General features: G+C 54.6%; 7 protein-coding genes across 7 annotated transcripts; 4 read left to right on the forward strand and 3 right to left on the reverse strand.

Annotated features, from left to right (window-relative positions):
* Positions 1–30: 30 nt before the first annotated feature.
* JCM15063_002209 (uncharacterized protein) lies at positions 31–4,312 on the reverse strand (the record flags this gene model as incomplete). The annotated part of the gene is made up of 9 exons (XM_076678112.1): positions 31–245; positions 325–559; positions 656–879; positions 952–1,069; positions 1,149–1,306; positions 1,379–1,409; positions 1,476–1,666; positions 1,740–1,818; positions 1,880–4,312. The coding sequence occupies 9 exons, from the start codon at positions 4,310–4,312 to the stop codon at positions 31–33; spliced, it is 3,684 nt and encodes a 1,227-aa protein (XP_076534710.1).
* A 689-nt stretch (positions 4,313–5,001) lies between these two features.
* Positions 5,002–7,218, reverse strand: TCP1 (chaperonin-containing T-complex alpha subunit TCP1; the record flags this gene model as incomplete). Its single annotated transcript, XM_076678113.1, has 8 exons — positions 5,002–5,052; positions 5,124–5,432; positions 5,507–5,652; positions 5,723–6,069; positions 6,166–6,292; positions 6,379–6,560; positions 6,633–6,970; positions 7,045–7,218. 8 exons carry the CDS (start codon positions 7,216–7,218, stop codon positions 5,002–5,004), a joined length of 1,674 nt encoding a protein of 557 aa, XP_076534711.1.
* A 277-nt stretch (positions 7,219–7,495) lies between these two features.
* JCM15063_002211 (uncharacterized protein) lies at positions 7,496–8,381 on the forward strand (the record flags this gene model as incomplete). The annotated part of the gene is made up of 2 exons (XM_076678114.1): positions 7,496–7,604; positions 7,660–8,381. The coding sequence occupies 2 exons, from the start codon at positions 7,496–7,498 to the stop codon at positions 8,379–8,381; spliced, it is 831 nt and encodes a 276-aa protein (XP_076534712.1).
* A 565-nt stretch (positions 8,382–8,946) lies between these two features.
* YPT6 (Rab family GTPase YPT6) lies at positions 8,947–10,292 on the reverse strand (the record flags this gene model as incomplete). Its single annotated transcript, XM_076678115.1, has 7 exons — positions 8,947–9,008; positions 9,086–9,252; positions 9,336–9,447; positions 9,525–9,674; positions 9,758–9,795; positions 9,864–9,926; positions 10,003–10,292. The coding sequence occupies 7 exons, from the start codon at positions 10,290–10,292 to the stop codon at positions 8,947–8,949; spliced, it is 882 nt and encodes a 293-aa protein (XP_076534713.1).
* A 157-nt stretch (positions 10,293–10,449) lies between these two features.
* On the forward strand, positions 10,450–11,897 carry TAP42 (Tap42p; the record flags this gene model as incomplete). Its single annotated transcript, XM_076678116.1, has 4 exons — positions 10,450–10,764; positions 10,825–10,992; positions 11,057–11,808; positions 11,882–11,897. 4 exons carry the CDS (start codon positions 10,450–10,452, stop codon positions 11,895–11,897), a joined length of 1,251 nt encoding a protein of 416 aa, XP_076534714.1.
* A 3,502-nt stretch (positions 11,898–15,399) lies between these two features.
* On the forward strand, positions 15,400–17,140 carry JCM15063_002214 (uncharacterized protein; the record flags this gene model as incomplete). The annotated part of the gene is made up of 9 exons (XM_076678117.1): positions 15,400–15,517; positions 15,586–15,763; positions 15,837–15,994; positions 16,060–16,082; positions 16,146–16,242; positions 16,309–16,326; positions 16,392–16,567; positions 16,652–16,907; positions 16,989–17,140. 9 exons carry the CDS (start codon positions 15,400–15,402, stop codon positions 17,138–17,140), a joined length of 1,176 nt encoding a protein of 391 aa, XP_076534715.1.
* A 336-nt stretch (positions 17,141–17,476) lies between these two features.
* JCM15063_002215 (NADP(+)-dependent, decarboxylating phosphogluconate dehydrogenase) lies at positions 17,477–19,948 on the forward strand (the record flags this gene model as incomplete). Its single annotated transcript, XM_076678118.1, has 11 exons — positions 17,477–17,496; positions 17,769–17,781; positions 17,864–17,884; positions 17,959–18,061; positions 18,143–18,567; positions 18,644–18,725; positions 18,790–19,129; positions 19,197–19,597; positions 19,672–19,694; positions 19,822–19,837; positions 19,911–19,948. 11 exons carry the CDS (start codon positions 17,477–17,479, stop codon positions 19,946–19,948), a joined length of 1,482 nt encoding a protein of 493 aa, XP_076534716.1.
* Between the last annotated feature and the right edge of the window lie 5,453 nt (positions 19,949–25,401).

Consider the following 25,401-nt stretch of genomic DNA (forward strand, 5'->3'; position numbering starts at 1 on the left):
CAAACTGAAAGAGAAAAAGAGACGCGCTGCTCAGAACCCTTGGTAGTACACCTTTGCTTCCTCGAGCACTTGTCGTTCGACTCCTTTCCAACTGTTCTCGATCTCGTTCCACACCAAGCTGCGCTTCTCGGGCACGATACTCTTGATCTGCAAGTCGAACGCGGCCGAGATCGGACGATGGTCTGAAACGTTCACTTCGTACCGCTTGTAGTGCAACGCTTGAACCTTGTCGCTCCGATCAGCGCCTGCATATTCATTCAATGATCCACATTCGAATCAATTTCTCCATAAGAATTATTGATGATTCGAAGAGGAGCAACTCACGGTACAAGATCCGATCACACCAAGCCGGAATTCGACGTTTGACCGAACTGTCGTAGTTGTCGGTCCCTGGATCGTACTTGTACGTCGGCGGGAACTCGATCGGAGGCTCCCGGAACGATCTCAACCGGAACGTTTGGTTCGTTGCGAGGTTCTTCATCAGTTGGTCGTGAGCGAGCAAAGACGTCGACTGTCCCGATGCGATCGCACTGATGACGAAATCTCGTCTCGCATCAATCTATGATTCCCAGGAATTCCCAACAAGGGTGTGGTCAGCTCGAGTCTGGCTTACGTGAGCCGGAGGGGCGCAAACAAAAGAGAGAACAAAACAAACTCGATAATTGAGGTCTCCCGACAAGATGGTCAACTCGTGATCAAACACGTTCGTTCCGCTCGCTCCCGGCGAGTAAGCTCCGAAGCTCGACGAACCGAGTTCCGAGAACGCCGCTTTGTCTTCGAGAATGTCCACCAGATCTCGGTTGCGCTGGCGACTGTGCGAGTGACCCGCGGCGAGATGCACGTTAATAAAACACAGAGAAGTGTCATCGATGACAAATCCTGTCCGAGAGCATGAATCGTAATTGAGTTGAATTGAAACAGATGCGAGGAGCAAGTTCGGACTCGACCCACGAGACAGGATAGCGCCTTTGTTTCCGTACCTCCCTCCCATACCCGTTTTGACCGTGATGAGGGAGACGTCTCGCAGTCGGTCCGCTTCTCGGGCTTTGACAAAAATGCACGAGAACAGCTTTTCGCGCGTTCGGCAAGAAGAAACGCGGATCAGTTTCGTACCGCTGCAAAGAGTCGCAGAGGAGAGACGAGCTCACGCCGACCATATCTCCCACGTGCACAACGGTGTACGGTTCTTCTGGAGGCATTGCAAGTCGAACAGCCTGCACGAGCTTGTCATGCCATTGTCGGTAGGCAGAAGAGACGCCACTCGAGAGTTTGTCCGTCGTCTTCTTCTTGCTTAGAAGCATCGATTCTGGTTTGTGCTCGAGACCAAGTCAGTACTCTACCATCAGGGTTCGGAAAGCTCGACTGCCCAAAGACGTACTCGCTGTGAGTTTCTTGTCTTCAAGGTCAATCTGCGCTCCCGAATTGACAAACATCAGCGACTAAACAAGCCGAGAGCGCGCAGGGTGATACCGCACCATTTCCTGGAATCCGAACGAAATGATATCGGGAGATTCGGTACTGTGCAACGCGTTCTTTAGGAATTCGAGGTTGTCCATCGTGCCAACAAGGTCGTGAGGTCTCGAGGCATCGATGTTCCACGAAACGCACAGAGCGCGGATCGATCTAAATGTGCAGAAATCGGGTTGTCGCAAATGAAGTTCGTGATCTTAATGATGAAGCAACGCGTCGTCAGATTGGCAAGTTACCTCACACAAACACAAGAGGACAGAGGAGCTCACCAAGCCAGTCGTCTCGCAAGAACCCATCCCACAACGATACTTCATCGGCTGTCGCGCTCGCGACTTGCAGGATCTCTTCCTGCTCAACCGCTCAGCGTCAGCTCAGGTATCATTTCGAATGTAGGGAGATCTTTGCTCACAGTCCACAGCGCAGAAGGATCAATCACAAGCGAGACGACGGGATCCTTGTGCGCCTTCCACGCCTTGAGCACGGTCCATGGGTCCTTGTCCACGTCATATACGTACACGTACCCCGTTCGGAACCCAGCCCACAAGTAGCGTTTGACACCCACGAGTGCGGAGATGCTGTAGGGTGACAGTCGCTGGACGAGAATGCACGAGTAATTGTTGGCACGATCCCAGACCGAGACGAATCCGTTGTCGTGACCGAGGAAGACTAGATTCGGTTGAGAAGGAACGACCGCCGACGCCGTGACAGCTCCGATTGGGCCAGCTGATTCGGGAGTGACGAGCGGACGCGGAAGGAGCGAGAACGACCTGGCGCCAGTTGGATCGAAAGCTCGAATCTGCGGACTTCGCATCGATACGGCAGTCGAGCCAGGTTTCGTCACAGGTCCTGAAGATGTCCACAGTTCGTCTCCAACCACCGCGGCGAAAGTCTGTTTGTCTGGAACTCGCTGTTGTCGACTTGGCCCTCCAAGCAACGCTGCTCGACCATCTTCAGCCTGGGGGAAGAAGTGACATTTGCCCGAATCGTCGAGGGTGAGCATCGCTCGACCGATCCGGAAGATGTGCGAGACCGGATGCGAGTGTAGGTTCGTCCGAACTTGAGTGATGACTCGTTCGGCCGTGTCGAATTCGTAGACGTGGCCCTCCTTCGTGCCCGCCCACACATACCGTCCATCCTCTTCAGGGTTGTGCAGACCGGCTGCGCGAAACTCGAGTGAGAGAAACTTGTGCTTGTCGCCCTCGATTGCGATTTCGTCGGCGAGTGCTGACGTCGCCGGTCGCCAGAGGTGGATACGGTGATGTGCTGTGACGACTTGATGTCCTCGAATCGCGAACGAATAGAAATGGTTGTTCGATTGTATGGTGCGTCGCTGCCGCAAGGTCGGTGGCCGGCGGTTCGCGAACGTGGCATCAGGAAACTCTTGCGCTTTCGCGGCCGCTTCGTCAATTTCATCTTCATCGCCACTCGAGAGGTCTCTTGCAAGCGTCGGTACTTTTGGAGCGACCTTGTCCGTCGCATGCACTGTGCGAGTCGGGGGCGGAGGAGGAACATACGCGCTCGACATGGGTGTTGCTGGGGCGCGAAGGGTTTCAGGCGAGGGAGGTCGAAGTGAGCGAGCAGGAAGTACAGGTGGTGCTCGATTCGCGACTGGTGGTACGGTTCCGGCGCGAGGTGGAAGCACCGGGCCAGGAGGGACAGAGGATCCATTCGAAATCGAATTGGCGGGAGAGCGAGTCAGGACGGATGCAGCTGTACCTTCAGGTGCTGCCAGAGTCGAAGAAGATGACGATGTCGATGAGCCAGTGCCACTTCGAGCGGGCAAGGGAGGCGGCGGTACTGGGGCCGCTCGGGGAACAGGCTCGGTTTCTGATCGAACCGGTAGGATCGGTCGAGGTGGCACGACAGGTCGTGCTAGGGCCGACTTGGACAAGTAGGCTTCTTCGTCCTCATCAGAGCTCGTGTAAGTCGAGTCAGAAGCAAAGTCTTCCTCGTCGTTGTCGTCCTGCTGCGCTCGAACCTCATCTCCGTCTACTTCGGAGATTTCGTCTGACCGATCAGTTCCAGGGCCTCCGAAGGGATCCAGCTTATCATCGCGACCTCGATATCCTGTTTCAGTCGCGTCGAACCTGCTGGCCATCGATTTGACTGAGGAAGCGGATGAAGCTGGTCGTGATTCCTCGTTCGTCTGGGGCTGCAGAGTCGCGAAATTCGTGGGTATTGTCGCTCGAGGTACACTGGTAGGGACTAATGTCGTTTCGACAGAGCTGAAGGACGACTGGGTGCCCGAGACTGGCGGAGGCGGTGCTTTGCGGTAGGTCGCGGTCGTCGAACGAACGAGATTGACTGGTAATGTTGGGGGTTCGGCTGTGCTTGTGATGCCAGTAGTCGCAGTGTGAGCTCGCGAGAGGGTAGCAGAGCGATTGAGGGTGGGTGGCTTTGGAGGCCGGGCGGGAGGAGCAGGTCGTGTTGCTTTCGGCGTCGGTGGTACCGCTTGCTCTGCTTCCTCCGATGCTCGGTCCCCCTCATCCTCGTCATCGGCAGTCGAGCCACCTTGGGCACTGTGCCAGCTCTGCTGCGATCCGTTCGTCGACCTCGACGCGTCGTCCTGATCTCTCCCTCGCGACATGTGCACCGCATTGAGGACATCATTCGTGGGCGGTTCGATCCTGATCTCTTTGGCACCGACGGGGAGTACGGGTGTCTTCTTTGTGGTCGTGACCACGGTCGCGGGCTTGAGAGTTGGCAGTTGCACTGGAGCTGTCGTGCCAGGGTTGGCTGATGCAACAGGTGGAGGTGCACTCGATCCAGACGCGAGCTGTTCCCACCTAGCCCGGATCGAAGACACGGAGCTCGCAGGAGAGTCTTCAGAATCGTGGCTCATCGGGTCGGAGCAGTCGGATCTGTTCGGAGACGCCAAGTAGTCGAGTTGTGAGCGATGACCGAATTGCATTCGGGTTCGAAATACAAAGGGTTAGGGCGAGAGAGCATGCTCACCCTTCGCCGGACGAGGCCCCTTCAGTACTGTCGAAGCTGAGCGGTGAAGGAGAGCCAGCGCGAGCGCGAGACACTGATGTGTCGATCGAAAGTGAAGGCAGAGACGCGCGGCGACGATCCGCGTCCAAGTCGCGCACTTGCATCTTTTCTTCTCCTTCCGGTCGAGTTGCAAGGAAGAAATCTTTCGCTCGAACGGAAGCTGGGATGAGTTCGTTCAACCGCACACCGTCGCTGAATTTAGTATGACATGCTCTCCGAAAAAAGGTCCCGCGAGATAAATGGAAAAAAGGGCAGAACGAGTGCTCGGTCCCGTTCAAAATGTTCGTCTCGCTTCTTTTGCGTGACTTGTTTCCTCGCAGAGTCTGATCACCTCCGCTCCCTTCGAAACTTTGACCGCTCTCGATCACATTGTCTCAGCTCGTTTCGATCACGAGCTTTGCCACGTTCGGGTTTGGGAGGATCCCTTTGCGAGAAGGAAACTAGATTACAAACCACTATTGAACGTTTTTTCTGCGAAGGGTAATGGCGGTTCTTTTAGAGGGGGGAATGTCATGTCATCATCTCGGATCAAGCCGATCAATGCCCGTGACCATCGTCACCTCCCTTCTGTTCCGGTGGCACAGTGATCTGATACGAATCGCAAGAGATCAATATCGGTGGATTTCCTTGATTTCGAGAGACAGAGAAACACAACTCACTCGGTCGTCGATTCGAAGCAACGCGGTACAAGCTTCGAGTGCACTCTTGAGACTCTTGACCTTGCTCACCATGGGTTCGAGTACTCCCGCCTTGACGTTGTCTCTCACTTCTCCCTTCATCAGGTCGAGTCCGTAGTACTTGAGACCTCGACGCGCGTCTCCTGCCGGTGCCGATTGTGCCGCGTTGTGGTACGCTCGCAATTTGGCAACAAGGTCCGTGCTGTCTTTGGCCGCGTTGACCGACAGGGTCTTCGGGATGACGAGGAGGGCGGCGGCGAATTCAGCGATCGCGAGTTGCTCGCGCGATCCCTGTCAACCGAACGGGAAAAAATGGTCAATTGGCTGAAAAGGCGCACGCGGATTAGGAGGGACAAGGGGCTCACGAGGGTTGTGGCAAAGTTTTCGAGATAGATACTCAAAGCCGTCTCGACGGCTCCTCCACCAGGAACGACGCTGCCGCTCTCTAGTGTCCGCTTGATGGCGCACAGCGAGTCGTGAAGCGCTCGCTCCATCTCGTCGAGCAAAAAGTCTGTTACGAAGGTTCAAGCGAAAGGGATCAGCCGCCGTGAGAGCGTTGGTAGGAGAGGGAGAGAACTGACCATTGGCACCACGGAGAATGATGGAAGAGCTGCTGACAACCTTGGTTCCCTTGACGAGGATCAACTCGTCGTCGCTGATCCGTTCCTGCACGACTTCTTCGGCCGAACCCAACGAACTCGCTTCGAACGTCTCCTCACCATCGAGGTTCGCGAGACTGCTGACCATGGTCGCACCCGTCGCTTTCGCGATCCGACGCAGGTCCTCCTTCTTGCATCGACGTACGGCCATCGCGCCCGCTTCGACAAACTCTTTGAGGCACAAGTCGTCGATTCCTTTCGTCGTGAGAATGACGTTGGCACCGGCGGCAAGGATCTTGCGGATACGTTCGATCGTAATGTCGGATTCACTGGCGCACGGGAAAGCACCGAGGTCAGCATTGGTTTTCAGCTGTAGCATTTTGCGTCTTCTTTCGCGATACACATCGGTGGAGTGGGTCACTTACCGTTTGCGGATCGCCTCGAGCTGTTCAGGATCGTCGATCGTAATGTGTACACCGAGGTGCATGCGTTGCTTCATCAGGTTCATGTCGAGACAGGCGATTTTCGCGCCCGTGACTCTCGTCTTCATCGCTGTTGTTAGCAAAAGTTGCGCACATTGATGGTCAGGCTTCATTGGATCTTGAACCGAGAGTGAGAGCTGTTCAGATAGACGGTACCTTGACTCGCAACGGTGCAGTTGAGCGCGTAACCCTTGACAAAGATGGATTCAGTGGCACTCTTGCCGTGAGCCTTGAGCACGTTGACCGCCTTGACGGGGTACTTGATGTCGCCACGAGGGTTGATCGTCTTGACCGCGAGCATGGCGTCAACTGCCATGTTGGCAAAGAACTCGTCGTCGCTGTAAAAAGAAGACAAAGGCGTCAGTCGACGAGGCATGCAGGCGAGTAAGATGGGGTTCGAGTTCACGCACGCTCCAATGATCTTGCTCGACATGCTCGTCTTGGCAATGTTGACGAGGCACTCTTTGCCGAGCGAGTCGACCTTGACACTCAATTGTTCCGTGAGGTACCTGACGGCCTCTTTCGCAGCGAGACGGTACCCCGTGATGACGGTTGTCGGGTGAATCTTGTTCTTGACGAGGTCGTTGGCACGTTTGAGGAGTTCGGCAGCGACAATCACGACCGAGGTGGTACCGTCTCCGACTTCCTTGTCCTGTTGTTGCGCGAGTTCGACGAGGATTCGTCCGGCGGGGTGCTCAACTTCGATCAATTGCAGGATCGTCGCTCCGTCGTTCGAGATGGTGACGTCCTGGTTACACGCAAGGGGGAAGGGTTCATGTCAGCGCTACCAAGAAACTTGATCTTGTGAGAAGCAGGACTCACTCCAATGTCGTCGACCATCATCTTGTCGAGACCGTGAGGACCGAGACTCGTCTTGACAATGTTGGCGATCGCGACGGCGGCCTGCACGTTCTGCTCGCGGACCTCTGCGCCCGAAACTCGTTCACCGGAACCGAGCAACATTTGCTGACGAGGATCCCGTTGAAAGAACGACATGTCGAGAGAGACTGAGTGGCCTTAAGCGTTGGGGAGTTCAGGTAGTAGAAGCGTGCAATCGAGACGCGTCACGGTCGTGTGGTTAGGCGGGACGAGGTGGTGTGTCGAGTGATGAAACTCGTCGCGCGACTTGAGAGGGACAGACGATCGGCTGCTCTTTCCGTGCTGAGTACTGCCTGTCTGAGTACGGGCCTGCTTGCTCTTCTCGGAACCAACGAAGGTGGAAGGGGGACAGAACACGACTCTCCAAAGTTTCCATCGGCAACTGCGTTCGTTGATGAATCTCCCAGCGCACGAAACGAAACACCTCGATACGCTCGATTACCTCTTGCCAAACGGAACTCGCGTTATCGTGCATCAGGATGGAACAACTCCCGACTCGACCGGTGCGTATTTCTGACCAATTCGGTGCTCCCCTCGTGAACTTACAAGCTACGTCAGGCAGGACGGTGTGGCTCGGCGCACAAGTGTTGGCAGTCTACCTGCATGACTTGCACAAATTGGGTTCGCTCGTGAGCGCAAAAGTTTCGAAACAACGTCGTCCCACCGCGATCGACGTGGGCGCAGGTACCGGACTCTCGGCCCTCTCGCTCGCCAGCATCGGGTACAACGTACTCGCGACCGACCTCGAAGTCATTGTCCAAGGGATCCTCTCTCGAAACATTGCCACAAACACTTCGACCGTTCGAGGAGCAAACGGGTTCGAACCATCCCGAATCCAAACTCACGTCCTCGACTGGTTCGAATCACCCACCGAATGGACCTGGCCTCGTCCCGAACACGACGACAACCAAGATCGATTCGCACCCCCTTTCGATCTAGTGGTTTCGGCAGACACGGTGTACACTCGAGAATTGTCTCAACCGCTGTTGCGAACCTTGCACGCCTTGTCGAACCCGTCGTCAAAGAGTACGACTCCACTCGTGTACCTCGCACTCGAACGTCGTGATCCGGAACTCGTAACCGAGTTCCTCAAGAGTGCTGAACAAGATTGGGGGTTCAAATGTACTCGAGTTGATCCGGATCGAGTTCGGAAACTCGTCGAGTCGAACCAGGGTGGACTCGGATGGCAAGACGAGAGCGTTTGGGAAGGGATCGAGATTTGGAAACTGAAACTCAAAAAGACGCACAACCTGATCAAACGCAGCAGCAAGGTACGATGAAGGAAGAAGATGACAATGGGGGGCTTATTGATCTCGAATCCAGCCTTGGGACAACGTTGCACGGTCCGACACTCTGTCAAGATTCTCGCCAAAGCGCCGTGAAGCCCAAAACGCGCTTGCCTCCAGCCTGTCCCACCAAGAAAGGATCGTTTCCTGCCAGCCAAATTGACTTTCAGGGATTCAGGACACGTGGGAGTGGTCCAAGAAGCAGATTCGAATCGCTCGCATCAGTGACCGCCCTTCGTTTGTCAATCGTACGGAGAAAGCACCTTTACCGACGGAAGCCATTTGTATCGGGGAAGAGAGTAAATTAGGGTGTTTTTTCTAAAATAGCACATCATCATGACTCTCAAGAAAGGCCAGAATGAAAAGAGGAGACGCGGGCACTACCAGGAAGAGGAAACGAGAAGAGAGAAGAGAGAGTGAAAAGAAGAAAAAAGTCAAGACAAGGGTAGTAGTGAGCAGAGGCGATGGGGATTTAGAAACGACACGCGGGAGGGACAACTAAAATGTAGGATCAGACAAGACATGACAGGTCGACGGGGAAGGAAGAAATAGGACGGTTCTAGCACGAGCATCCGCCTTCGTTACCGGTAGTATTTTGAGGAGTCACGCTCACGTCGATCACTGCGATCAAGTGGAACGAGATCAGCATACGCCGTCACGAGTAGACGATTTTACTGGAGAAGCAGAAAGAGGCTGACTCTGGTTCTGCGCTTGTCCTTCTTGTTCCCGATCCATCCCTGGGAGCGCTTGCGCGATCTTGCGGAACATGGTCTTGACGTTGTGACCTGCCTTGGCACTTGTTTCAATAAACATGACGTTGAGTTCTTTCGATTTTTGTTCGGCTTCCTCGGTCGTCACTTGTCTGCTTCCCAGAAAGAAAGAAAACGAGACAGGAGCAACATTAGCTCTATGCTGATAATGAAGGAGCAAATATGTGGGAAGACTTGCCGTTTGTCGTTCAAGTCAGTCTTGTTGCCTACGAGCACGATGATGACATCGTTGCCTCGCTCTGATCGCACATCGTCGACCCACTTGGAGGTGTTCATGAATGATTGTCGGTCTGTACGGAAAGTGTCAAGAAAGAGAACTCGAGGTCAGGGTACGAGTCGAGCGGTAAGAGAAGCAGTAGTTACTGACTCGTGATGTCGTACACGACGACAGCGACGCTCGAATCTCGAATGTACGACGGGATCAGACTCCTGAACCGTTCCTGACCTGCCGTGTCCCACAGTTGGAGCCGCACGGTGCGGTCTTCGAGGTACATGGTCTTGGAGAGGAAGTCGATGCCTGTTTATGCAACATGATGCCGAACAACAAGGATGGTCAAGTCAGGATCAATCCAAGCGAGCGAGCACGGATGGCTTCCTTACCGATCGTGGCTTGGTACGTGTTGTCGAAAGTGTCGTACCTGTCGGGGTAGCACAAAAAATGAGCTGCGAGGACTATGAGCAAGGGCCAAGGGGAGCAGGGACGGACATGAACCGAGTGATGAGCGAGGTCTTGCCGACAGACTGTTCACCGAGGAACACGAGCTTGAACCTGTTGCGATGCGAGGGGTTTGCAAGAGTCAGCGATCGATGTGGTATCGAGCATCGAATGAAGCATGAGGAGTTACTTTTTGAGCGCAGCGTGGGCAAACTCGCTCGATTGCGGCGCTGCAGCAGGAGCCGAAGCGGTCGTCGCGGGGGCAGCAGCAGGAGTCGACGACGCAGCGGCGGCAGCGGCGGGGGCTGCCGGAGTCGCAGGAGCAGGTTCAGTCGACTGTTCGGCTGCGTCTCCTGAAGTCGAGGCGCGCGGAGGCTGCTCGGACGAGGGTCGCGGCGAGCTGGTTGTCGGCGCAGTCTCCGCGGCGACAGGCTCTCCTGCAGAAGCATCGACGGCGGTGGCGGGTTCTTCGTGCGACATGGGGACAAGAGACGGTCGATCGGGTCTTATCGCGCGCAGGAGAGGGGAGAGGAAGGCGGGTCAACGTCAACTTGCGGGCGAGAACGAGGCGCAGGGCGCAGCGGTCTCGACTCTCGGTTCCCAGCCTTGCTCGCTCTCAATCTCCCGCCCTCGAGCCATGGACTCGCCCGCCGAGGACCTCACCCTCGGACAGCTGCTCACGCGCGCGATCAACCATGCGAACCGAGTCACGTCGGCTCCCGCTCCGAACGATCAATCGATCCAGCGCCTCCTGCAGGACACCTTGGCCGACCTGACGCTCGCGAACAAGCTGATTAACCATCTCGGCATCCTGTCGGCGAACGAGACTCTCGAAGACGTCAACACGAACGACTTGAGGTGCTTGTTGACCGATGCTCTCTCGGGCCAGCTGTGCCTGCTCGCCAAGACGAAAGGCGGTCAGGAGCGCGTCGTCTACCTGAACCGAGCTAGCGTGAGTGGCGACCCACTCGCCCTCCCCCAGGGTGAGCTGACATGCGAGGTCCTTTCTCAGGAACATTTCCGAACATACAACAAGCTCGTCGAGCAGTACGAGGTGGTCCCACAAGCCGACAGAGCTGCGTACAGAGGCGTCAGCGCGAGCGAGATGGACTCGGCACGACGGAGAGCGGGCAAGATTGCTCAGTTCAAGCGAGAGAAAGAGATCAAAGCGACCCTCGAGGTAAAACATTCACTCCCTCCCCATACATTCTCGACCAGTGACTGACTCCCATCTACTGCTGTAGGAGCTGCGCAAGCGGAAACGTGAACGGACAACTCGACGGACAAAGATCAATACCGCTTCGTCCTCTTTGGCCTCGACCTCTTCTGCGACTTCGCCTCGATCAGCCCCGGAAGATGTACAAGAAGATGACTTTCTGTCCGAGGACGACGATGAATCTGAAGATATCGCTCGACCCCTCCTCATCTCGTTGTTGCAATTGCACTACCTTCGTGCCCATGCCGAACTCTCCTCGCTCGAGCAGGAGCTCGAATTGCTCGAACACGGTATGAAGATGAGCGAGATCCCATCGCCTTCGCCGCATGCTGCCGCGCACAAGAATGAACGCAGGAGGAGTACCGAGGAAGACGAACAAGACTTGACTTGGAGGCTCGACAAGGTCGCGTTGACGAAAGACGATCCGCTCTTGTCTCCTTCAGGCAAGGTGTTGAGACCGTTCACGATCCTGCCTTCGTCATCGGGTTCTTCCTCGCAGCTCAACACTCGGCTGAGGTTGCAATCGGAAGTGTTTCAGTCGTCGCATCGATTACCGACCATGACGATCGACGAGTACCTCGATCAACAGCACGAGATGGGCAATGTGTTGCAGGGAGGAGGACCGAACACGAGTGCCGAAGTCGAGCAGGCGAGAAAAGACGAACAGGGGGAGAAAGAGGACGATACGCAACGAGGGTACGACGAGGAAGAGCGAGGACTTCAGAAGATCAGGGATTTCGATGACTATCGAGACACGCATCGCAAGGGTGAAGGGAACATGTACGGGAATTTTTTCACTCCCTGCTATCTTTTCGTCAGGGGACTGATTCAATTCTCGTTTCCCATCCGACAGGCACAATCGAGGTTGAAATCAACATGTCCAGATTCAGACATGACCTGCTATCTACGAGAGATTGCGCAAGTCGAATTCGCGCACTCTTGAGCTTCTATAGTATGGATGTCGCACATGAGGACCTTGCGTCATCAGGGTCCCGGCGTTATCCGAGACTTCCGCGGTAATCAGGCTCTGAAACTCAGGCCCCTTGGGCATTGGGCCCCATTCGCACGAATCGCCTTCTTCCTTCTTTCTCTGTGTCTTCTTTACCACACCCATTCTCTTGGGATTCCAGAGCTACTATGTCGAGCGGCTTTGCCACGCGTAGACACTCGATCTCGAGCTATGCATCTGGGTTAGTTGACGTTCTTCTGCCTTTGCCTTTCATCCTGGGGTTCGTGCTGAATGCGTTTGTACACCAGATCATCTCGTTCTTCTGATACAGGCTCGGTAGGGTCCGTAACGAGTATGTATAGCTTGAGATCGCGCCTCCGAGCTTTGAGGGATCGAAGGAACGCAAAGAAGGAGGAGGGGAAAGCAAAGAAAAAGGACAGCTCGCGCCCCGCGGATGGAGGACATGCGCACGCGCATGAATCACAGCCGTACGTCGTTACCCTGATCATGACCGTTCTGAACTTCGCTAACCACTCTGCCGACAGAGGAGCAAATGTTAAAGATCCTCATTTGACTCGATCGCGCTCGCCATCCAGGTTTCAACAGCTCTTCACATCTCCGGCAGAATGGCGCAAGGAGAACGAGAAAGCCAAAGAACGGCACGCGATATTGAAAGATCCCGCGGGCACTGGAAATAATCCCCATATACCGGTCGCACGTTCGTCATTACCTCGAGTCAACACACCGTGAGTAGTCTTCCGCTGCCTTGAATCGGAATAGCTGGGGAATGACCCTTAGCCGACATTAACGGGATAATTTACAGGTCTCATCGATCTCATCCGACTGAGCAAATTGCGGCTCCCGTAGATCCAACTCGAGAAAAGCAGTGCGTTCTTCCTCGGAGCTTTGGCCTATTTCGGAGCATGTTGTGCTCAAGTCGCGAGTCTCGCAGCAGAATACCACAAGATCCACGCGCCCGAGATCTACTAGATAGGCAAAGAGTTGGAGATGGAGACTTTCAGGAGCTACAGGAAAAGTTCGAGCGTGCAGATACCCGACGCTGGCAAAAACACCCACTTGTCATGGGGGCGGGCCTGCAGCACGACGCGCGGCCCCCTCAACACAACACGATCGCTTCATCAACAAGTACGCGGGGAATGCAGCGAGCGACTCGTCCACCACCCTTGGACACCAGACATAGACCTCTGAGATCCGAAGGGCAGAGTCCGAAAGGCAAGAGACACAAAGGCAAACGTCCTCTCAGCCCCATGCCGGCGATCCAGGAAGTGAATCGATTTCCAGCGCCTCCACAATTTTCGACCCCGCCCGAGAGTCCCCCTCCCGATGGGCCGCTGCCTGACGCATTCCAGGCTGCAATCGCAGGGCACAAGAAGAAATATGGTTCCGCACCTTCTTCTCCGCCACCTCGTCAGTCATTACCCCCGCTCCCAAAATTCCAGCCGCTTTCACCGATTTCCTTTTCTGAAGAGTGGGCGAGCAATTCCCACGCTCCGTCGCCGGACAAGAAGATTCTGAATTACTTCCCAGAGTATGTCATACATTCAGGTGAGTTTGTGGAGCGTCACTGACTCAGCCTCTCTAATGCATAGCCCGCATCAGCCTCGTAGGCAATCGATGTGTGCCGTTCCCCGCTGATACCTATTTCCGCGCCGCAATCGTTTCGTATCTGTTCTTTCCCTGCCTTTCTACCTCGAGCTTTTCACCTCTATCTGCCCATGTCCAATTGCTTGTCTTGTCGTTTGTCAATTTATCGCGCTACCTGTACAACGCAATGCAAAATGAGAGCTTTCGCATCGCTTCGGCATTTCGGTCCGATCACGATCGGTACGAACCCCACAATAGTCGACATCCCATGGTCGTCTGCGGGCCCAAGCCTCACGAACGCGTGTACCGCTGTGCGTAACCGGATCATCGTCTCCCGTTCCGACCTCCTGTCGATCCGAGACATAGAGGGCACGGGTCCCGCGTTCTTTATCACGAACGTCGTCCGTGCGCTCGCAGGTCTTGTGACCTCGCGCCTCTTCATCTCTCTCTTTCTTCTTCCTTTCCTTCACACCACATCTTGATTGATCACATGACGCCTCAAGAAAGAAGATATCGTTCGTATTCCTCAGCAAGCTCTCGGTACGAATCCTTCTGGCCCAGTCCTCTTAGGTCTAGCGGCTTTCGCTGACTCTACGATCATTGATTGTTCAGTTCGGGATCGGAGAACGATGCTGAGTCTGTCCGGAGCATGCACAGTCTGTCCCGTCTCAGACAGAGATGGCGAGGGGAGCCCGAGCACGGTCGCGAAGACGAGCGCGAGCCGGAGAAATCGTCTGGTATTAGGACTGTCATCCGTGGGCCTAGTATCCCTAGTGTCAAAGATCGGTAAGTACGAGCAGGCGACTTGCCCCATATTCGCTGAGTATTGACGAAAGAGATTTGGCAGTCTCAAGAGATTCTTTCCGATCAGTCGCAGAGCTTCACAGCCAGGAGACACAGCCGCTCAACAGTCAGGAATCACAGTCACGCGGTTTGCCTAGAGTCCCCAATCGGTGTGCAAATCGTCCTCCAATTGATCCCTTCTTTTTTGTACAGTGAGGTCGAGATTGGAGCGGATCATCAGAGGCAGGTACGACAGTCGCAGCCCGGGGGCCCACGAGTACAGCCCTTGGCGGCAGCCGAACGGCGTAGGGACTTGCCGAAGTCGAAACCACTGATTCCTCCTCATCGACCACATCTTTCACCGTTGGCGCGCAATCCCGTGAAGCCTGAATCCACGTCTAGTCTTTCCAATGATCCAGAGGCCACCGGGACTGCTGCACATCGAGTCGACTCGGCGTCGGACGAGTGGCAATCGAACGAGTGGCAAGATAAACATCGAACGCTGCCAGTGGACTCCAAACAAGCAAAGATGATGAAGGAATGGTGGAAATGGGAAGCGAAGAACGCGGCTCCTGGTGGTCAAACTTATGGTAGTCGGCGAATCCGAAGGTAGGTTGGACCTGAATCGACATGCAACGATTCGAAGGTGCAGACTACGGCGGGAGCAGTACCTAGGGAAGCAGCGGTCGAGCGGGATGAAATCACAGGCACACAGACACTTGAGCCGGTTGCGATGACTCCATCGTGTGATCTGATTGTGTGTATGTACTGTAGGCAGAGCTCGAGTGTTGCACCTAGTACGGCTCAGGACGCGAAGAATGCTGCGCATGCTGATGATGTGTAACTTGCGAGCGTTTCTGGCGCAGAATGGCCCTCGAGGGCGGAGCTAGCTGGCAAACGATCTTCGTGGCGAATAGCAGAATGCGAGCCGTCCGACCTCGCAGCGAGTGAGAGTGCAGAGCAGAAGTAGGTTCGCGTTTCGCGAAACCGCTTCAACTTGTCACCCGCGATTCTCAGGTCTACAGCATCCGGCGATGACAGCGACTGGCACCGGCGGGACACCCTCAAAAGTCGCTCGACGGACGCCGCGGCCGGTAGCGGCGCACAAAGTCAGAACGGGAGCGCTGGCATGGGCCATGGATCGACAGTTAGGTGAGTATTACTGCATCTCGCAACTACGCGCTGCTGCGGTGAAAGCTGACCTAGGCTCGAACCTACAGAGCTCTCCTTCACGGCGCTGACGCTTGTTCTGGCTGGCAATGCGTGGTTCCGGCCGGAATTCCACCTCTCGACGGAACTCACGCCCGCACCTTCGTATCACCTCAAACACGTGTTCTCCCGCTTTCTGTTCCTCTCGTTCCGGATTCATGGGACCAACACGTACTACAAAGGGCGAGAGTGAGTTGGCCGCGAACACGCTCCTCGCGATCTTTGCGCGCTGACCGTCTGACCGAACCATTCTGTGTTCCAGTGACGCGTTCATCATCGCGTGGTGGGTGATAGCGTTCTGGTTCCTGCGGGAAGCGTTGATGAAGTGGGCGTTCATCCCGCTCGCAAGACGATGTGGCATCAAGCAACGCCGATCAGTCGTTCGCTTCGCAGAGCAAAGTTGGATGCTCCTATACCCTGGTCAGTTGCGTTCCATCCTTCTTCACCTGTCTAACTCGCACGCTGACCTTGCAAAGAGTAAACAGTCATCTTCTGGTCTCTCGGAATGGTGGGTTCTTTCACGAGCAGTACGGTAAGCGCGAGCAGTGACACTAAGCTCTTGCGGAAACAGTACATCAACCAGACCAGCGATTACCGCAGCTTGCGCACTGCTCACTTCTGGAAGGGATACCCTCATGACGCCTTGCCAGCATTGACGAAATGGTACTGTGAGTCGCGAGTCTACGTCTCTCTCCTCCAGCTGTCAGCTTACCCTGCTCGTCTGTGTCGCCCAGATCTTGTGCAAACGGCTTGTATGTTCCTTGAAATGCGCTCGCAATAGCCCAACGATGAGGGCTGACCCGCTCGCATCCTATAGTCTGGATTCAGCAGATCATCGTGCTCAACCTCGAAGCGCGCCGGAAAGATTACTTGCAAATGTTTGCACACCACATCATCACGACGCTGCTTGTTTCCTTCAGCTACGTGCTCAACTTTACCCGAGTCGGGAACTCGATCCTGTGCACGATGGACTTTACCGACATTCTCCTTCCCGTGAGTCTTGTCTGATGACGCTTTAACAACTACTGTCAAGACGATTGAATAGTCGCTGACGACGATTTGATGCTCCGTGTTCAGCTCGCGAAACTGTTCAAGTACGCCGGTGCGCAAAAGTGCTCAGACGCGACGTTCGCATTCTTCCTCGTGTCGTGGATCGCGACCCGTCACGTCGTGTACGGGATTATCCTGTGGAGTGTCCTGTTCGAGGCGCCCGTCGTGCTCGAGTACGACTGGCGTGTCAGAGAAGGATACTTTTTCAGCAAGCCCGCGCATGCCGTGTTCTGCGTCTTGCTCGCGGCCCTGCAGGTCATCCTGTGCATCTGGTTGGTGATGAGTACGTCTCGCTTCATTCTTGTCCGAAGTTGGTCTAGGCAGCTCAGACGCTAACATCGTCGCTCGTGGTGCGGGATGACAGTCTTACGGGTGCTGTGGAACATTTTGCGTGGTGGATCGGCCGAGGACACGCGGAGTGATGACGAGGATGACGGTGCGGAAGACGTCGACGACGACGAGCTCGATCTCGACGAGGTCCCAAACGACCGCGACGAGCCCAAAAAAGATCGATAGGAGCGTTCCTGTGCAGCATTGTCTTGACTGCGATAGAAGCCACGGTTCCTCGCTTCCATGTTTTTGTCTACTAGACGGGATGTGCCCTCCCCTGTGTAATCGTTGTTTGTCACCGAGGCAAACCCGAAGTTTTCGAAACGCCGAGGGTTAGTAACGTTAGATCGATGAGCGAACCAAGTTGGCGAACCCCGGAAAACGAGAATGACCGAACATCACGAATCCCAAAATTCTTGACGTGCCCGCTCCTTCTCTCCCCTCCACCTCTCTCCTCTCTCTCCCGCTACGGCTTCCGCACGACTCTCCTCCTTCGTCCACCACCTGTCTCGTGCTGCTACCATGTCTGACAACAAGGCTGTGTAAGTCCGCCTTCGTCCAGGGCGTATCGCGTCGATCGCGGCTGGGATCGATCCTGTCGATTCGGCGAGCGTCGGACTCTTCGCTCGCGCATCAGGGCGCCGCGCTCCTTTGATGTGTCCTCGCTGCGTCAAGTACCAGCGGACATGCTGGATGGAGCGAGCGCGCGGTGCGGCGAGTCGGGCGAGAGCCGGGCGAACGCGAGATCAGTCATCCCCAGAGTGACGTGCGATCGCTAACTCATCTCGTTTCGGAATTCTCGTGCGCCATGCAGTGCTGATATCGGCGTGAGTTCATGGCCCTTGGCCTATGTCATTGTCTCCTGTGACTATTCGCTGACCCTGTTGCGTTGGCGTGTTGCGTGCTTAGCTCATCGGTCTCGCCGTTATGGTGCGCCGGATTTCCCCAAACACATCTCGCGCATCCGCCTACAGCAGCTAATCGATCGTCTCGTCCTCCTACAGGGTCAAAACTTGATCCTCAACATGGCTGACAAGGGTTTCACCGTTGCCGCGTACAACCGTACCGTCTCCAAGGTTGACCACTTCCTCGAGAACGAGGCCAAGGGTGAGCTGCACGCGCATTGCCAACCTCGACACCTACGATGTCGCTGACAATTCTCGCTGTGTTGTCGATGACGCTGTCCAGGCAAGTCGATCGTCGGCGCTCACTCGGTCGAGGAGCTCTGCGCCCAGCTCAAGACTCCCCGCAAAATCATCCTCCTCGTCAAGGCTGGACAAGCCGTCGACGACTTCATCGGTCAACTCGAGCCCCACCTCGAGAAGGGCGACATCATCATTGACGGAGGAAACTCGCACTTCCCCGACTCGGTCCGCCGCACCAAGGAGCTCGAGGCCAAGGGTCTCCTCTTCGTCGGATCCGGTGTCTCGGGAGGTGAGGAGGGTGCCCGTTACGGACCTTCGCTCATGCCCGGAGGATCCTCGGCTGCCTGGCCCCACATCAAGGAGATCTTCCAAAAGACCGCTGCCCAAACCGACGGCGAGCCCTGCTGCGACTGGGTCGGAGACTCGGGAGCCGGTCACTACGTCAAGATGGTTCACAACGGTATCGAGGTGAGTGTCGCTTTGCGTGTCGATAAAGACGTAACATCGAGTCGCGGCTGACACGGCGGCAATTTTAATCCGATAGTACGGAGACATGCAACTCATCACCGAGGCTTACGACATCCTCAAGCGCGGCTTCGGCATGTCCGAGGGCGAGATCGCTGCTGGTGCGTCTGTGCATTCCGTTACGAGCGCGAGGTGGCAGAATCTGACTCGGTTTCTGCGCGACAGTCTTCGAGACCTGGAACAAGGGTGTCCTCGACTCTTACTTGATCGAGATCACTACCGAGATCCTCAAGTACAACGACGAGGATGGCACTCCCCTCGTCACCAAGATCCTCGACGCTGCCTCGCAGAAGGGAACCGGCAAGTGGACTGCCGTCAACGCCCTCGACCTCGGCATGCCCGTCACCCTCATCGGTGAGGCCGTCTTCGCCCGATGCCTCTCGGCCATCAAGGAGGAGCGTGTCCGTGCCTCCAAGGTTATCGGTGGACCTCAAATCGAGGCCTTCACTGGTGACAAGAAGCAATTCATTGACGACCTCGAGCAGGCTCTCTACGCTTCCAAGATGTACGTCTTGATTTTAGATCTGGTATTTGGAACGAGAGCTGACCTGCGAAACGCTTCTTTCTCGTAGCGTCTCGTACGCTCAAGGATTCATGCTCATGCGCCAAGCCGCCACCGAGTACAACTGGTCGCTCAACTACTCTGGTATCGCTCTCATGTGGCGCGGAGGATGCATCATCCGTTCCGTCTTCCTCGGTGACATCACCAACGCCTACAAGAAGAACCCCGAGCTCGAGAACCTCCTCTTCGACGACTTCTTCAACAAGGCCGTCCACAAGGCCCAACCCGGATGGCGCCGAATTGTCGCCCAGGGTGCTCTCTGGGGTATCCCGACTCCCGCATTCTCGACTGCCCTCTCCTTCTTCGACGGTTACCGCACCGAGCGTCTTCCCGCTTCGCTTCTCCAAGCCCAGCGCGACTACTTCGGTGCCCACACCTGGCGCGTCCTTCCCGAGTGCGCCAACGAGAAGTGTGCGTTTCTTGTCTACTCTACATCTTGCAGCCCTCCGTTCTTCTTTCCTGACCTTGCTCGTGCTCTTTCACAGACAAGGAGGGAGCTGACATCCACGTAAGTATTGAATTGCGTCAATGCGGACGGGTATCGAGCGACCAGAGTCGTTCGAGATCCCTTCGCTTCCTCTTCTGCCCTTCCTTATCCTTACTGACTGTCTTCCTCGTTTCCCCACTATCTCTAGACCAACTGGACCGGACGTAAGTTCTGTCCCTTGAACCTTTCGTTGTCAGACCGGTACTAATGTGATTTATCTGATTCAAAAAAATTCAGGTGGAGGAAACGTTTCCGCTTCGACCTACAACGCTTAGATTCAAGTTCGCTGGTCTCCGTGTCATCCCTAGTACATTCTCTCTTCGCACTTTTAAATCAACTACACTACTCCTCTCTCCACAAACCCCCCCTTGCAAAAAGTTACAATCGGTACATCTGTGTCTATCTTATCCCTCGGGTTTTCTTTCGGCCAATTCCTGTTCATCGAGAGTGAAGCACACAGAGAGCAGGCCTTCTAAGTCGTTGTGCTGCGATCTGAAGCTCCATTCACGGCCCTTGCCGTTTCGAAGTTGCCGCGGATTGCGACTGGCGTCTTTGGAGAGCTTTATTGAAGAAGATTGCAGCTGCTCTCCCTGTCAAAGACCGCACGGCCACACAGTCCAAGTTCCCAAGGTCAAGCTCAACCATTTTCAGCTGCGCCATTCGGAGCAAAGCAATTGCAGTCAGTTGCCCGCTGGAACCAGTCCGAGAATTACAACTTGAACCTCGAGCGTCAGATCCAGTCTACGGATGTGACATTAACATGGGGCTGCCTGCTGCAGACGCTCACAGGAGAATGCTGATTTTCAGCCTGTGCATAGCCGGGGGCTTGTCCGGGCTCTGACTCTGGTCGAACATCCATGGCAAGACGTGAATAGTGTGGAGAGACCACCGACAGCAAAGAAAAGAAATTGGACATCCGCGAAAGGGCGAAAAAAAGAAACGCTCAATGACAGGGTTGAACTGTCGACCTCTCGATGGGGCTGTTGTCTTAACAGTCGAACGCTCTAACCAACTGAGCTAATCGAGCGTACTTTGATGTCGGCAGCAGACAAAATAACAAATATATACATCAAACTCAACAGGGCACAAACCTGAGATATACAGAAGACGTGTCATTCTGACCCTCCTCTCAACTTCGCTTCTACTTGTTCGAAGCCCCACGGAGACGGCTATCGACCCGAGATTCTCGGGTAATATCCAACGCAGCCTAAACATGCGATATGCCTCAAATCATTTTCTGTATAGTCTATGCCGCCACGCTCTTTAAACCTGGCTGGAGAGCGCGGCTCTCCACGGTGGTATGTAGCGAGACCTGTCGAGTCTATCATAGATCGCAGGCTGATCGACCTTTCACATAATGTAAGCAAGGTCTGCCTCTTGAACCCTTTATTTCTGGCCGTTAGTAATCGGGTCAGGCTTCTGCGATGCAGAGTCGTAAGTTGTCAGTAATTCGGGCAGCCGGCAGACGAGGGTTAATTGACAGCAACGGCAGACCCTTGATTGGTCGCCGAAAGGACCATGCACATACATGACTTGTCCAATCTGGGAAACCCGCGTGCCCATCGTTTATCAGACCCTGAGTGAAAGATACGTCGGATCCGTTTCAGGGCGTATATAGGCCGGTGCACGAGAAGCCGATCACGAGGAGAAACCTATACGTCAGATACTGATAGCCGCGTAGTGAACGCTTCGACGCCCAAGCGCTCCTTCTCTCCGTCATTCCTGTCCTCCGGGCTCTTCTTCCCTGTCTCGCTTCGACCCTTAGTTTCGACGTTCCCGTCACCCGTCTCACTAATGCTTACTACTTCATCACAGTCCGCTTCTGATATCAGTCTCGCCTTACAATCTCTGTGAGCTCTGAGCCTGTAGGTTTGCGCGTCTTCAGACCAACATACAAAGATCCCGGGACCTTGTCCGGGAAAGGTGAGAGACTGATTGAAGCACTCGTTACCCAGTCAACTTCACCCTCTTCTGAAGGTAAGCAGGCAAGAGTGGCATCGGAATCCTTTCCAAAGGAGATATCGATGAGCCGATATACGGGTAATGCTGCTAAGTACCAGAAGCTAGAGGTGGCGTCACAAGACAGCTAGCAGAGAGCCAGCAAAGGCCGAGCCGACATTCGTTGGCTTGGAAGGTGGTTGTGCACATTCCAGAGCGCGCGAATCCGTCTATTGAAGTCCCTCAGTATCACACGAAGAGCCTCAAGATGAAGGTATTGACCACAGCTGTAAAGAGCAGGCGAACAGGCGACTACACCAGTAGCGCTGTTAGCGATGACTCGTGCGGGCTTTGCGTCACAGGGTGCGGGTATCGCTTGCGTACTATCTTCGAGGCTCAGTCAGGTTGCACTCGGAATTTTCCACAAGAATAGCGAGCTCGAGTAGCTCTGGGTACGCTGATCGTTAGACCGAGAGAAGAACTGGCAGAGCAGCACAGCGGCCGCAGAATCGAAACGCACGGTTCCAGCCGAATCATCTGCTGACAGTGGACGCGCTCATATTGTCTCTGGCTGAAGCAAATAGGCAGGTCTCGTAATGACTCGTCTTGTCCCGCTCGGTAGAGCAGACTTAGGCGCTAAAGCAAGAAATACTGACATGCAAGTAAATTACACTACTTGTACGTTAAGTTGGTTTTGCTTCTCGTAGCCGACTTTAGCTCAGTTGGAAGAGCGTCAGACTGTAATTGGCCTATGTTCCTCTTGTGGAATTATCTGAATGTCCTCGGTTCGATCCCGAGAAGTCGGATATTTTTTTGTTCTCGCAAGTACCCTTTTTGCTCTACCATCGTAACGAAACGGTGGAGATTGCATTTCGGACTCGGTGCCACAGTTCATCGCGTCAGACGTTTTGACGTTTTTTGTAGACGAGGAATCGAGCCGAAAACCTAGCTACACGAACGAAGAACCCCCAGTTGACCCTGGTACAGTAGAGGCCGACACATTCTCCTGATCGTCAAGTCAGTCAGGATATTGCCAGGGTTGCCCTGGCATCGCGAGGGAAGAAAGGGAAGACTATAAGGGTCATCGTGGCAAACTGCGAGCTGCGGGGGGCTCGCCTGTGTCAGTTGCTCTTGACTGATCATCGGAAGCCTGAGTTCGTACCACGAAAGAGCAGCAAAGAGACTGAGCTCTGACCCGCCGGACTGTGGGTTGCGTAGACAACCGAAATCGCACATGCCTCAGCAGCTTGAGGCAGGAAAAAGACCACAACTTTGCTTTATAAATGTCAAGATTGTTGCGACAGACATCGAAATACGCTCGATTAGCTCAGTTGGTTAGAGCGTTCGACTGTTAAGACAACAGCCCCATCGAGAGGTCGACAGTTCAACCCTGTCATTGAGCGTTTCTTTTTGGCTCTTTCGCATTTCAGTTTTCTCCTGCTGGTGTAGGCATATTTGTGCACTATGTACAATATAGACCATCTCAAACAGGCAGGTATCTACTGAAAGACTGCGCCTACGTAAAGATGTCGATTTCGGCTGGTCTGGACGAGTTGAACTGCGACTCGAGTTGTTCCGTCCGGGCACAGACGGGAATAAATTTAGTGAGTCCACGATAACGCCGGCATGCTTTGAAGAGGGCTAATGGTACGCAGGGATCCCTGCTTGAGTCGCTTGGTTCAGGCGATCCAAGCGGCTTTTCTCGCCTTCGTGTGCAGCGCTTCTCTGCTGCGTCTTGTGACCAGACTCGAATGAGAACCGGCAGTCATGGCTGCGCGAGAAAGACTAGAGACTGTCAAGAGCGCACACGATTAGTCGAAATTCTCAGCGCAATCCGATTTCACTCCCACCTTCATTTGTCATGACCTATCAACACCTTGCAACGACTCTTGTCAGGGCTCTTTCTCTATTTTATCGCGACGTACGAGACTGAGGAGGTAGCCAGAATCTGGTCGTTGACTGAAGCGTAGTAACTGGGCAGGTGTATGCTGTCTTCGATTGCTATGAAAACTTTCGCTCGACAGTGATCCACTTCGAGATGTGCAGCGGATCAGTAATGATTGGCAAAGAATCGCCTATCATCGCCCCAATGAAAGGCAAGTTGCCGATCGATGCCGAGCTCGGAAATTGCAGGAACCGCGACTAAGCTCAATAGACTAGAGGCGACCCTGACAGCTTTGATCTGGTACGCCATGTGCGCATCCCATCTCGTTAACCGTGGAACATCATGCTGTACCATGTACCTAAGCGCAACGAGCTGGCGGGAGCAAGAATTGAGCTCGGCGTTATACCTGAGAAAGTCTCTGCTCCATGCTGTAGCAGTACCCCAACCACCCGAGTCAGCTTCCTGACCCCAGCCCGCTGGAATCCCTTCGCTCACGCTGACCCGACTCTTTAGACAGCAGAATACAATTCGTGCTGTTTGTCGGCTGACGACAGAATTTTGCGTATTCCATGATGAAGTCTCAGAGCGCTGATCGTGTTGCCGTAGCGGACAAAGAGTATCGTTAGCGGCTTCGCGAAGCACTGAGGTCTAACCCATGCTACTGTGCTTCCAGACGGATGCCCGCGACATCTTCGATACGTCTCGTCGTTCGTGGCCCGAGCGCATGCGGCTCATGAACGTCAAAGTACTATATAAACGTTAATGTTGCTCCAGCGTTCACAACAAAACACGCTCGATTAGCTCAGTTGGTTAGAGCGTTCGACTGTTAAGACAACAGCCCTATCGAGAGGTCGACAGTTCAACCCTGTCATTGAGCGTTCATTTTTGCAACTTGACCCACTTTACCTTTTTCGCTTGCACACGCTTGAATATGCAGCAGCGACCCTCCCGACGTCCTTGCTGACCGCCCATCATTGCACATCTTCGAGATCCAAGCTATCGAATCGCGGGACTGGAGCGTGCTCGCCCTTCATGATACATCCAGTCCAGAAACTCCTTCTCAAGATGAATCAGCTTCGCCTGGACTCGCCGATTGAGCATCCTTGGTTCGGCGAAAGACCTTTCCTGTGATACTTTGGCGAAAAAGAAAGAAGGTTTCGGACGGCATCTTGAAGCTTGTCCCAGATCGATCCCAGATCCTCGTCACTAGCCACATACGACATATGTACGAGTGGTGGTGATTATATGGAACGGAAAATGAAGCAACTGCCAAGTTGCAAAAATGAACGCTCAATGACAGGGTTGAACTGTCGACCTCTCGATAGGGCTGTTGTCTTAACAGTCGAACGCTCTAACCAACTGAGCTAATCGAGCGTGTTTTGCTGTGATGATGCAGGCTAAATTGTAATCCTTATTCGACGTTACACAAACCGGCAAAGTACGCGACACCTATCGCCTCGATGCAGCCGATGCTCGGCCCACAAAGCGACAGTAGCTTGCAAGTCAAGCCACATCTTCCTGTGCGCATGGTCCGCAGGCCGCATCCATGTGGCCGATCCCGGCGCCAAACATGTGGTGCACCTCATGATCAATTAAGAGATGATCGATGACCGAAGCGGAGACCTCTTCTCTTTCTTTTCCCCTCTCCAACCATTACAGCCGACACTCGAGGTAGCTGTCGACACCTGTGCAAAGTGAGTTTGAGTGCCTTCATTGACCTCCTCGCGCTCTGCGTTCCGTTACCCTCGTTCGTCCTGCTCGTGCCGCGTGGCTTCTCCGATCTGGACGAGCCTACCACGGACCTCACACGAGTTGAGATTGGAATGCTTACCTGATGTCCGGTATACCCTATCCAGATCCTCAATCGCCTGCAAGTGTATAGACCTGCAGCCGCTCGGGTCTCTA

The sequence above is a fragment of the Sporobolomyces koalae genome (assembly GCF_050403365.1).
Source record: "Sporobolomyces koalae JCM15063 DNA, S_koalae_JCM15063T_v1_ctg12, whole genome shotgun sequence".
Taxonomy (NCBI): domain Eukaryota; kingdom Fungi; phylum Basidiomycota; class Microbotryomycetes; order Sporidiobolales; family Sporidiobolaceae; genus Sporobolomyces; species Sporobolomyces koalae.